Below are 13,680 nucleotides of genomic sequence, written 5' to 3' on the forward strand. Positions count from 1 at the left end.
TGTGCCAGGAACCGGGGCAGAGACCAAATACAAATTTCTTATTATGTCACCTATAGCAGTTGTGTTAACTTTAGTACAGTAAATTTAAGCTCATTATACCTCCTTCAGAACGGATACACATTCCCTATCCATCATCTCACTGTCCCATTCCCAAACGGTGGGGGTGTAGATAGAAGCGGGGGTGGTCTATCACAGCCCAGCAGCACTCAAGACAGGATTTTTCAGCGACTCTGGGAAGGCAGGCGTTCGGAGTTTGGCTCTTTTACCATGACATATGTGAGAGGAAACAGGAGTGCTGTTTGGAGGTGTGAAAAATGGCAGCTCCCTGGTGCCATCTACTCTTAGTACACTTTTTACTACTGCTAAATATGAAATTAAAATAGACTTACTGTATGGACTCCCAGATGCTCTTGAAAAGATGAACTTTATATTTAAAGAAACCTTTAGATTTCGCTCAAATGCAGGAAATTAGGGAGAATAGTCAAGTTTTCACTTTCAAGAAAAGGGTGTTATTTTAAAAATCTAAGACAAAGATTAGAGGAGTCTTAGCTTTCCACTGGTTAAGTCTTGTTGAGGCAAGCTATATTCCAGTGTTGAGTCTGCAGTGGCTGAAGCAGCCCCGAAGCAGCTGTGCCTGCCATGGGCAGTCAGTCTCCGTGCGGCCATCCCTCTCTACACCCAGGAAGGATTCTGCAGAGGCGTCACTGGGGTGAATTCATGCCAAGGATTGAGTCCATTTGTGGCCTTCCCGTATAACCTTTCCACTCTTTGCCTCCCTTAACCTCGAGGCTCAGTCTCCTTCCAAAATGTGTAGATTTTGTTTTTACACTTTTTTATTCAGGTAAGTTCACAATTCTCCCTATATCATTTTTTCATTTTTTTCCTCAGTCTTTCCCTGGCTTATCCCTTCTCAGCAAAACCTAACTTATACCCCCTTAACGAGAATACTTTGAAACCCCCTTTTCATTGCCAGAAAACTTCTCTGTATTCTCAATCTTTTCATACAATTTTCTTTCTTCATCTTTGCCTTAACTGGCTTCTCCTTGAAGAGGGCTTGTCCCTTTGAAAATAACTATTCATTCTTCAATTCCCTTTGGATCTAAAGGCCAAAAGGAGTGATCAGTCTTTGTATCTTTTCCTCTTGTTGGAGAGCATAGAGTTTTTCTATACAGGTTTACTTTTTAGTACTTTGTTTTATACCTCTGGATAGTAGGTCACAGAGTACACGGAGCAGGCTTACACACACACACACGTCAAATGAACAAATCCAGCCATACCACCTGTGCAGTCTCTTGAATTCACTTCCTCCACCACTGCCTGGATTCAGGCTCTCACCTGGCTTGTTGAAGGCATCCTCAACTAGTCTGTTAGCCTTGGTCTTTCTCTTGTCTGTCATCCACACCACGCTAGGTTTTGTTTTGCTTTGTTTAAGCCTCCTTTTGATCTCGTCACAGTCCTTGATTAAATTTTTCTGCCTTCTTCTTATCTATAGGATAAAGGCCATGCTCTTCCAATTCCAACTTCAACTTCTGCCATTGAATTATGTGCCAGTCAAGGAAAACCAAAGACAAAACAACAAGAAAACAACAACAAAATAGCAGACACGGTCCTTGCCTTCATGGAGCCTATAGTCTGTAGTCACAACAGTAGTATAATTACAAAGTAGGGTAGTGCTATGAAGGGGAAGCTGAGGATGCTGCTATGAGATATTACAGCATGATGGGGAATTTCAAAGACCTTTCTGTGTAAATCAAAATTAGGTCAAGACCAGAGGATGTTCAAGAATTAGCTAGGTAAAAAGCTAGGGGGAGAATATTTCAGAATGAGATACTACCATGTGCCAATGTTCTGCGGCAAAAAAGAGCTTGGTGGTTTTAGGTACTAGAAGGCCAGTGTGTCAGGAGAACTGTGAATGAGTGGGAGAGTGGAGCAAGAACTAGACAGGGCTTAGATTTCTCTTAAAATGTAGTGAGCAGCCAGTCGTTGGTTTTAAGCAGAGTGGTAATATGGTCTGCTTTACATATTTTAACTTTTATTCCAGCTGCATCAGTCACCTCGAGTCATTCTGTTTCCCATACACCTTGATGCCTTTGCTCCTGTCTCTTTCTCCTCACCTGGGGACACCTGCACCTTTTTTACTTCTGGGAATTAGCACAGCACCGTAGTCCTAGAATGAACTCTAGAACCAAACGCTTTCTAGTGGCGTGGTCTTAGATATGTTACTGAAATCTATCTGTGCCTCAGTTTCCTTTGCAGAAGTGGGATATAATATCAAGGAGATGGCATGTGCCTAACCCACAATAATTCCTACAAAAGTGTTTGCTATTATTGTTTTTATTACTATTATTAAGATTCACCTCAAATGTCACTGTGTAACCTTCTCCCACCTTTTCAGGTATAATTCATTACTTCCTCTTCTGCAGTCCCACACTGCCATGGTTGCTTTTATCACACTGTTAAGAGAGTTGAATATGTACTTTTTTGTTGTTATAGATTATGAATTCCTTAAGGGCAGCAGTCATGTGACATCAAGCATCAGGGTTTACATTTCTCCTCTACCACTGATTAATTGTACGACCTTGGATAAATAGTGCAGCTTCTCCATCTTGGTTTCCTCGCCTGTAAAATGAGGATAGCATTACCCATCTTAAGAGCTTCTGTTTTGGTTTTGTAAGAAACACATTTGCACCATAGCTAATACTTAGTAAACACATATGCTTTTCTTCCCTGCCTCTGTAGATTTCTAACAACTAAGTTAGAAACAAAGTTGGGCCTGGTTATTTACTGATTGGAGGCTGAGGTGTTGAATAAATAAATAATGAGGGTTTTATGAATGAGTAAAACAACAGAACACAAAAAAAAGGAAGAAAGAAGAAATTCTGTTGTTAAAATAAATATGTTGTACTCCTGATGCTAACAGATATATCCTAATTTCTAAGTTCATTCAAAGTGTGTTTATCCTGTAGCGTATGTTTTTAAATCCAGTTTACCCTTAGCATTTTAAAGAAAGATAAACATAATGGCCTGAGCTCAAATTGAGTAGCGGTTTCTTCAGAACACAGTTTTAAAGCCATTAAAATAGAAGATGAAAAGCAACTGATTAGAAAAAGACTGCTCACTTACTTAGGGTTTAGTTTTCTTAACTATAAAATTTGATAGACTGATGGATGAAATGATCTCTAAAATTCCTTCAAACTCTCAAATTCTATGGTTTTATGATTCCCTGGTTCTGAAGACTTGTACAAAATTACAACAACTTAAGATGCTAGATAAAATCCTAATGGTGAAAGGGAGAGGCAATTAGTAAAGAAATAAATGGTTAACAGTCTGGAGCCATTTAATGGAGAGGGAGACAGCCCTGCTACCTCAACGGTAATTGAGTTTCATAATGATGACACTGAGTCATCAAAAAAGGTTAAATTTGGTTCAACCTACTCTCCTTAAAAGGCAAGGAAATGTGTAATGCATTTTTAGGAAGATTTTTACCAATAATATTTTAATATTTTATTAGTTTTTATTCAACTTAAAATTTAAGCTTTAATTATTTGGAAAATTCACTTTTGTAAATGTCTATTTCCTCTCCGTGAAGCAAGCCCATTTCAGGGGCTGCAGAGATCTTCCTGCCGCCACAGAATAGCTTATCACTCTGGTATCATGGTTGTTACTCTTTTTGTAATTTAGTGTCCTAAATTTTACACATAAAAATGCTACCATCTCAAGCTGGGAACAGTGGCATATACCTGTAGTCCCTGCTACTTGGGAGGCTGAGATGGGAGGATCATTTGAGTCCAGGAGTTTAAGGCTAGCCTGGGCAGCATAGGGAGACCCTGTCTAAAAAAAGAAAAAAGAAAGTGGTAGATGAACTGAAGAGGTTGAAATAGATAATACTGTGCATTTATGTCATGCTAAGGGGTTTAAATTTGTCCTAAGGGCAGTGGAGGAGTGACAGTCACATTTAAGTTTTAGAAAGATGAGTCTAGTGACAGCATGGAGGGTAGATTGATAGAAGCCAAAGCTGGAGGATCCATGAACAATTTGGAGACTGTTGTACCAGTCTAGACAAGGGATGGTAGGAGCTTGGACAAAGGTAGAATTAGTGGAGGAAGAAAAGGAGGAATGGACATAGGACTTGAAGGAAGTGGACTCTGCAGATTTAGAGAAGTACATGATGCTTGATAGGGGTTGAGGTTAAGAACTGGATGGAATTGGATCCAGTTCTGGCTTTCTGTCCTGGGTAACTGTTTTGGAGGCACCATTAACTGGAATGTTCTGGGAAAGCCTTTGCTTTTCTGATGCGAGTGCTACTGCCTCCTGCTTTCTGATGCCACAACAGCAAAAGGCATCATGCAGCTTTGAGGTGATAAACAGGAGAGTGGACATCTACACATTAGTAAGAGTGGAGCAAAAAGAGCCAGCTTCCTGGCACTCTTGTGGAATAGCTGCCCCTGCCCTGGCCATGCTACCTCTGGATTTCTTGTTATGTGAGACAGACAACACTTACATGCTTAGAAATAGGCATCTGAATATGTTTATAACCAATAGAGTGAAAAATGATTGGTCAGTTGTAGTTTATTTTCCCGACGTCTTTGCATTCTAAAAACAGATTGAGCTCTAAAAACAGATGCAAGCTCAAAAAAAGATGTATTTTAATATATTTATATGTTGAATTTAATTGTACCATTGGCTTCTAAGTTTTTCTTTTGGCTTTTTTATAGAGCAAATTACTAAAGAAAAAACTTTGTTTTTACTAGCAGACCTCTTAGTATACAAATGGGGAAAATGTGCATATAAAGATGGGACCTAAGATTTGGAACAAATTCCAGAGGAAAATTTTGTTGACATTGGAATGAATTACTCAATACTGTGTTTGATATTTGGTAAAAATTACTTATTTTTGTCTTCTACTCTGAGAAGTATTTCTTACAGTCTTATCATTAGAGAATAGACTGGTTCTATGGCTATTTTTTACAGGAACATATTGGCTTTTTCTTTAGACATTAAACCCAATGATATATCCTGAATCTTAAAAAACAAAACAGTAAATCTGGAATCTTACCAAAACCAAATATTTTCCATATACATTTGTGTCTGTCTCCATATTAAGAGAGATTACATCAGAATTGAAGGCTTTCTTTGGTCCCAAAATCTGTACTTTTTAAAAAAAGCAGTGATTGCTGTGGCTTCTCCAGTATGCTGTGGAATATATATGGAAGTTATTCCAGTGTTTTTTCTCAGTCTGACATCCAAATGGGTGTACATTACTTAAAATCTACATTTGAGAGTCTGTTTTCTAATGGTTAATCAAAGTGTTTTCATGCTTGCAAATTCATCTTCTAACAGCTTTTATCATCGTGGCATTAAAGTTAAGAATTTGATGTTATTAAATCACTTTTCATTTAAGATATTTTATGCAGCCTTCAAACAAAGCCCTGAGGGAATTTGGGAGGAAAAATACAAGAACCGTAGGACAAGTAGGTCATAGAGTGCAGCATCATCAGATGGTGGAATGCAGGGCAGGGCTGTGCGTCAGGAGACTCCACTCCATTTCTATCCATGGCTCTCTTCGTGACTTAGTGATTGACCTTGGGCTACTTATCAAAGAGCTCTTGCCTCAGTTTCATCTTAGATAAAATGGGGCTAGAAGTCACCAGAAACACATGTCAAATGTATTGTGGAGTTCATAGACTCATAGACTGTCAAATCTGGGAGACACTTTTCATTCATTTGCTGCAACCCAAAATGAATCCCCACCACATAATTTTTTGAAGTGTTTTCTGTTCTCTACTTGAACGACTCTTGTGACAGTGGACATCACCTCCTCCTGAAGAAGCCCACTCCATTTTTAAACGTTTTTAGTTGTCAAGAAATTAATCCTGGGAAATACCTAAAATAGGCAAATTCATAGAGACAGAAAGTATATCAAGTTTATCAGGGACTGAGGGAAGTGGAAAGTGGGGAGCTATTGCTCAATGGCTAGAGAGTTTCTGTCTGGTGAGATTTAAGTTTTGGGCCGGGTGCGGTGGCTCACACCTGTAATCCCAGCACTTTGGGAGGCTGAGGCAGGCAGATCATGAGGTCAAGAGTTCGAGACCAGCCTGACCAACATGGTGAAACCCCATCTCTACCAAAAATACAAAAATTAGCCAGGCGTGGTGGTACATGCCTGTAATCCCAGCTACTCAGGAGGCTGAGGCAGGAGAATTGCTTGAACCCGGGAGGCAGAGATTGCAGTGAGCTGAGATCGCACCACTGCACTCCAGCCTGGGTGACAGAGCGAGACTCTGTCTCAAAAAAAAAGGATTTTGGAAATAAATTATGTGAATCTAATTAATGCCACTCAGTTGTATACTTTACCACAATTTTTAAAGATTCACCGTGGTTAGTTCTATAATCTCAGTGTGGAGGTAGACCATATTGTCCAAGTGTTACAGAGGAGACAACAGAGGCTTTAAGATCACATGGCTAGGGAGGAGCAGTGTCAGGATCTGCACCTGAGTACTTGACCTTCAGACTGTGGGTGTCACCAAGTTCATATTGCCATCCCTGTTGGGAACAGATTTGTTCTCATCATTTGGGATGCTTTTCTTACTGTGCCCTGAGCTGGCCAGTGCAGAGGAAGGCAGCACATTTCTACCACCCTTGATAAATCCAGAGACTGAAACTCAGTTAACGACATGGCATGAGCTTTTTTGGCAGCTACAGCACACTATCGATTCATATGGAGTTTATACTTAATTAAACTTGCTCCCCCAACATTTGATTTATACATGCTGCTCTTTATTAAAGCAGGTTCCCCCCATTCTTAAACTGTTGAGATTTGTGTAGCATTTAAATATGCAAGAATTTAAAATTTATTCCTATATGTGACTACATCTTGTTGCTTTTGACCGATTGTTCCAGTCTCATGATTATTTTGACTCTTGATTATGGTACCCATCATATTTGTTATATCTTCCATCATAATTCTATCTTAATTGTAAGTCAAAATGGCTTTGATTTTTCTCATCCAAGTTATCGATAAAAATGCTGAAAAGGACTAGGACATAGACCTATTTCACTGCTGATCTTCCTTTGGCCTTTCATAATAGCCGATACCTGTTTACCATGCTGCCTCTGTACCAGAAACTATTTAAATGTTTTTTACATATTAACTCATTGAATCTGCACAACACCCCTACAAGGCATTATTAACACAATCCTCATTTTATACATGAGGGAACTGGAACACAGAGGTTAAGCAATATGACCAAATCACATAGCTGGCAAGTGACAGAGCCAGGATTCAAACCTCTTAGTTCCAGAAGCCTCTTCTGTAAAACTTGGACAATATGGTCTACCTCCACACTGAGATTACAGAACTAACCATGGTGAATCTTTAAAAATTGTGGTAAGGTGCACAATTTAGTGGCATTAATTAGACTTACAATTTAGTGGCATTAATTAGATTCACAGAGTCTGTTCTCTTAAGCATTCTGCTCTGGTGCTGCTAACATCAGCCAGGATTCTAGTGCATATTGGGTTAGGATAACATAAGGGACTGTATTAAATCTAATTAATAAGATTGCTATTATAACATTATTTAAAGTGCATTGTTGGTGGCAAAATAATCTGAAATGCCAGACCAAAGCATTTGTGCTGTATCTTCTACCAAGAAATTCTTTCCCCCTTTTTTCACCAAACTCTAATCTCCTGTTCTTTCATGTCTGCTGAAAAGATACTTCCTTTTTATTTTCCCAGGCAAACTTCAGTTCTCCTTCTTTAATATTACCTCTGCACTTTGTACAAATGTCCATTGCATTTTGAAATGGATTTCAACAATAAGCCAACAACAAACATTTATGAGCACCTAGAGCACATGCCAAGCATTATTCTGGGTAATGGGAATATAAACATGGGAAAATGGTGTTCCTGCCCTCGGATTTACAGCTGACTAGTGAGAGCCAACACACAAATATGGCCCTGGTCCCTGCTACATCATAGTTGTTCTGCAAATATCACATGGCTGAATGGAAGAGAGCTGAGTACCAAGAAAGTCTTTTAAAATGCCCAAATAAACATCTCTAAACTTTTTTGTGCTTTAGATTAAGATTATTTTTGACCATCGTGGCTGTTTCCTTAGTGAAACCATTGGATCCTCAGCCTTTCCTGGTGTGTATCAGTGAGCTTAGGCTAAATTAGGCTGTGGTAACAACCTGAAAATCTCAGAAGCTTGTAACAACCAATGTTTATTTCCTGTCTAGGTCTGTCTTGGGTCGTGTGCAGCTCTGCTCCATGTCATTTTCACTATGGGACCCCAGATGAAGGAGGGGCACCTATCTGGGACATTAATGCTAGTATCAAGGTGAAAGAGCAGAAAACAGGTTTCTGTAGGAATACCTGTGGCTATACTTTTTAGTGATTTTCAAATTCTTTACCATGTTTATTCCACCAATCTGACAGTTATTTACATGTGTTTTCTTGAATTTTGAATATCACATGCTACCAGGATAAAGTTAAGCTGCTGGCACATCTAAGAGAAACTTGAAGACTGATAGGGTCTTTTTCATTACTCAAGTTTTAAAATTCTATTGTTGAACTGTAAGTCACCACTTTAATTGTTATGCATATTTCTGTATAGTATTTTTGTTCTCCAAACATATTTGTAATCAATTCATCATTTAGGAAAAGAACCTCAAAATTAATTTAGCTAATTTTACTTTGCAAAGGCATTTCAAGATGTTTAATGCATTTTAACTGAAAGATATTGCTTGACAGACTACAACAAAATTGAATGTAAAAATTGAATGTATAGTAAAGTATTCTTTACTATATAATTTAGGGGTTAGGATGAATGATTCATTGCTAGCCTTGATAGAAATGCTAGCCTATTTCTGTCTTCCTACATGCAATAGCAAAATATATATAAGCTGCTAATTATTTAATTAAAAAAACCGGTGTGTAATACACTTTAATGAAATAGGCTGTTAACAATTGGGAATCTTCTAGAATGATGATATTATAACAGAAGGTAGCGCTTTCTTCAGAAAGACATGCAGCTGACTTTCCCTTCACCCCGGATATATTTTTCAAATCCTTTCTCCAGAGCTGCCAAAATAATGGTACAATACTGATGCTGGAGCTATAGAAAAGAAAATAAATTGTGGTGATGGGTAGATTTTTCTTCACTGAAGATCTAATTACAGGGAATTGGACTTAACCTAATCAGACTTTAAGGACAATTTCCTAAGAGTAAATTAGGGAACAAATTACTGTGAGATGAGTTGCAGAATCTTTTTCAGAGGTTTGGAGAAAGACAGAATGTCTGTTCACCTGTTTGGGCCCATTTAGTATTGGCTTAACCAGGCGCTGGCAGCAGTTCCTAGCATGCTGGGTCTGAAATTGTGACATGTATAGGAGCAGCAGCATTGGAGGCTCCTCAAGGAGGACAAAGCACCTAAACAGGGATGGGGCAGGTGAGTTGAAGGAACAGGAACTGCTTGTGACAGTTGTTATACACACATTGGGGTTGGCTGGGCTAGATAGAGATCGATTAAAAGATGAAGCAGGAAGAAGAACAGTAATGACAGAATGAGTAGTAAATATGATCATTCATTCTTGGAAATTATCTGAAAATAGTTGGCACAGTCTGTAAAAACACAAGCAAATACACATGCCTGTTTATGCAAATACATCCATGATATTTGCAATTTCAAACGAATATATGTGGCCTTTGGAAAAAACCTCCATGAAATCTAAGATCTTGTTCCCTGCCCGCTACCTTAATTTGCTTAAGTGACACTCTATGGCACTGGATTTTCACTTTCTTCTTTGAAGTCTTTTCTTATCCCACTAACATTTACTGAGCTCTCACTTTGAGCTTAGCAGGGTGTGATGCTCTTCTAGGAGCGGGAATACTGGGAAAAAAATCCAGGTTATTGGGAGTTGAACAAACTCACTGAGACCACCGACCATTCTTTATGGGGGCATTTGTGGTTGAGCCATGGGAGACTCAGCTAGCCCGTGTTGCTATGCCCCACTTCAATTGTCCTATCTAAGAAGCCGTCTTGATTTTATATCAAAATTCATGGGGAAAATGTGCCTTGACTTCCTTTTAAATGCCTTATTTTGTCTGTGCACATCATACCCAGGATTGTTGAGATGGTAAGAAGAAGATACATTGGCATTTGGGGGGATTCCTTACCCACCTCATTTCCTTGAGAACCAAATTCTAAAGCTCTTGCCAGCCTTACAGACACCCAATGGAATCCCTGCTCATATGCATATTTTGGGTGCATCAGTATGTTTGTCATTTTCTCCCTGGAAACGGTTTCTCACACCCACATTGCAAGTGTGTGATCTGTGATTATATCTCTTTTCTGTGTCCTCTTTGCCTGGAGCGAGGGCTGAGAACATGATTCAGCTTAGGGAAATGATACAAAATGTGGTTGTTAAAGTGATCTTTCAAAAAGCAGCTTTTTATATGTGTGCAGTCACTATGCTTGGTGTAGCCTATGACTTCATTCACCTGAAGCAATGAAGCAGATTCTAGGATTTTAGAATTATGGTCTTGGACAAACCCAGAAGACACCTGCTTTTAGGCCCTTGGATATAATCTTATTTCATTTAAAAGATTTTGAAGATTTTGAGACAAAGGCGCATGCTAACTTTGCTCTGTGATTAATCCTTCCAGTGTTTGTTGCCATCTTGGTTTTATATCAAAAATCATGAGGAAAATGTTTCTTGACCTCCTTTTAAATGCCATATTTCATCTGTGCACATTGTACCCAGGATTGTTGAGATGGTAAGAAGATACATTGACATTTGGGGGGATTCCTTACCCACCTCATTTCCTTGAGAACCAAATTCTAAAGCTCTTGCCAGCCTTATAGATACCCAGTGGAATCCCTGCTCATATGCATACTTTGGGTGCATCGGTGATTTTTGCTCACTGTGACTAATCCTTCCAGTGTTTGTAGCCTTTCTTATAAGGAGAACTTCTATTTCAGCTTTGTTAATTTGGCTTTACAAAGTAAAATAAGGGGCCCCATTGTTTTGTCTTAATCAGTGAAGGGAATATGGGATGTCCTGATATAATTAGTCCTTTGATTTTTAGTCCTATCCAGCCCGGGCTTGCTTGAGAAGTCCCTTGTGTAGCCCTATATTATCAGACATGCTATATCACAGCAAGCACCTTTTGATGTTTAAGAATTAATTCCTTTAAGGAATTCTAAAAAAGAAAGATATTTTCAGCATTAACATCCTAAATCAACATTTCCATTTTCTGAGGGTGTTTCTTTAGCACTAGGCATCGCTGAGATAGAAAATGAGTTCTGAGAGACTTTCTTTGGAAACAAAATGGCTCACCCTTAAATTTCCCCGTTTCTGGATGAAATCTGATTTAATAATACAGTATTGCTCTTCAAATATGAGAGAAATCATTGTAAGGAAGAATGTGGGTTTTAAAGAATAGAATGGGTTGGATAAATGTTTTTATAAAATAGAAGTGAAAGGATCAGAAATCAGCAGTATCAAAACAACAAGAAGAACTGATTAAACCATGCACTTGTTACCTCTGAATTTCTCTCTGCAGAAATTCTACTTCAATTTTAAAATTCAGAATTCAAAAAAAATATTCAAAGGATAGTTAATGAACAAAAACTTTAGGAAAGTCAAATATGGTGTGGCGTAGGATTGGGGCTAAAATGAATATGCAGTTTAGAATTGCTAGTGACATTGTATCATAAAAGAACTGAATAAAGAAGAACCAAGAATCTTTGGGCACATTTGATAAAAAATAAAGTTGAAAAGGAAATATCAAAGATGTATTACAAAGACAAAAAGGATATTCTATAAAAAGTAAGGAGGCACTTAGGGAGGATGGATATTAAAATTGCAAAGTGTTATTAATGCTGTGGTTAGGAACAGCAGGTAGTGGTGGAAATAGTGGAGATCTAGCTAGGCAAAGGCACAATGTAGGAAAAGGATGAAGGAAAGAGAAGTATTTCATAACGTATGCTAATCTTTGGGCAGGTGTGTCTTGTATGTAAATGCCTGTCATAAAAGGCAAACACTGAAAAAAGAATGAAAAAAGTAAATCTTATAACTCAGATTGTAGATCTGAGTTATAAAATAGAATGAATAGAAAACAGTTTATTCCCTAGGTTATTTTTAAATACTTCTGTTGATGATTTAATTCTGAATGACTAACTGGGAAAGGGGATAGAAAACTTGTGCTAGTAAGGAACTGATTACAGTATAGGAGAGTGGTTTATGGTACTGTGGCTGTCTGAATAGTGGCCCCCAAAGATGTCCACACCATAATCCCCATGGATTTATGTTATTTTACTTTGCTACCATGTTACCTTGTATGATAAAAGGAACTTTGCAGATGTGATTAAGGATTTTGAGATGGGGAAATTATACTGGATTGCCTGAGTGTGCCCCAAATGCAATCATGGGATACTTATAAGGGGGAGATGAGATCAGAGAGAGTAGTAGGGGATGTGATCAGGGAAACGAGATTAGAGTGATGCCAGGGAGGGGGCCATGAGCCAAAGAATGCAGGAAAGGATGCTGGGAAAGGCAAGGAAACAGATTCTCTCCTAGAACCTCCAGAAGGAACACAGCCCTGCTGACACCTTCATTTCAGTCCAGTGAAACAGATTGCAAACCTCTGACCTCCAGAACTGTAAGAAACTACATCTGTGTTGCTTTAAGCTACTAGAGCAGCAATAGGAAATAGATACAGGCAGTAATTTGCAGATAGTTCTAAGTGTAATTGACTTTTACAATGAATATGAGCTTTTCTTCAACTTTGAGCTTTGAAAATACTACAAATTGCCAGGCGCAGTGGCTCACACCTGTAATCCCAGCACTTTGGGAGGCCGAGGCTGGCGGATCATGAGGTCAAGAGATCGAGACCATCCTGGCTAACACGGTGAAACCCCGTCTCTACTAAAAATACAAAAAATTAGCCGGGCGTGGTGGCAGGCACCTGTAGTCCCAGCTACTCGGGAGGCTGAGGCGGGAGAATGGTGTGAACCTGGGAGGGGAGCTTCCAGTGAGCTGAGATAGCGCTACTGCACTCCAGCCTGGGCGACGTAGCGAGACTCCGTCTCAAAAAAAAAAAAAAAAATACTACAAATTTTAAAAGGTTCTGGTTCTGTATCATACTCTTGGGGTTGTCAAATTCATTTCTTCAAGGTTGGAAAAGTTGGACTTGGACTAGATTTGAGGTCACCTATGCTGTGTAGGGTTTTGTAGAAAACTGCTTCCCAGCTGAGTATGGTCACTCATACCTGTAATCCCAGTGCTTTGGGAGCCCAAAGTTGGAGGATCGCTTGAGTCCAGGAGTTCGAGACTGGCCTGGGTAACATAATGAGATCCTGTCTCTACAAAAAATTGTAAAAATTAGCTGAGCGTGATGGTGGGCACCTGTAGTCCCAGCTACTAGGGAGGCTGAGGTGAGAGGATTGCTTGAGCCCAGGAGGTTAAGCACTCCAGCCTGGGCGACAGAGTGAGACCTTGTCTCAAAAAAGAAAAAAAAACAAAAAAACAAAAAACTTTTCCCATACATACCCTCATTTGATCTTCTTAATGAGGGTTTTATTTCCCATTTTACAAATGAGGAAACTCCAAGGGTTTTTATTTATTTATTTGAGACAGAGTCTCGCTCTGTCGCCCAGGCTGGAGTGCAGTGGC

The 13,680-nt window shown here is 39.0% G+C and overlaps 1 protein-coding gene across 2 annotated transcripts in view; it reads left to right on the forward strand.

The window, feature by feature from the left end:
- Nucleotides 1-13,680, forward strand: part of KCNMB4 (potassium calcium-activated channel subfamily M regulatory beta subunit 4) — a 64,654-nt gene that overhangs the window by 41,432 nt on the left and 9,542 nt on the right. Inside the window, exon 3 of one of the 2 annotated variants that reach the window (XM_034936223.3) lies at nucleotides 1,493-13,650. The exons of the other annotated variant lie outside the window; for it this stretch is intronic. Within the exon in view, the coding sequence (XP_034792114.1) occupies nucleotides 1,493-1,598 (106 nt within the window). The 3' untranslated portion in view covers nucleotides 1,599-13,650. Of the gene's footprint in view, nucleotides 1-1,492; nucleotides 13,651-13,680 lie in introns of those variants that run through there. 2 annotated transcript variants of the gene reach the window in all.

Source organism: Pan paniscus, chromosome 10, assembly GCF_029289425.2.
Source record: "Pan paniscus chromosome 10, NHGRI_mPanPan1-v2.0_pri, whole genome shotgun sequence".
Lineage (NCBI taxonomy): Eukaryota > Metazoa > Chordata > Mammalia > Primates > Hominidae > Pan > Pan paniscus.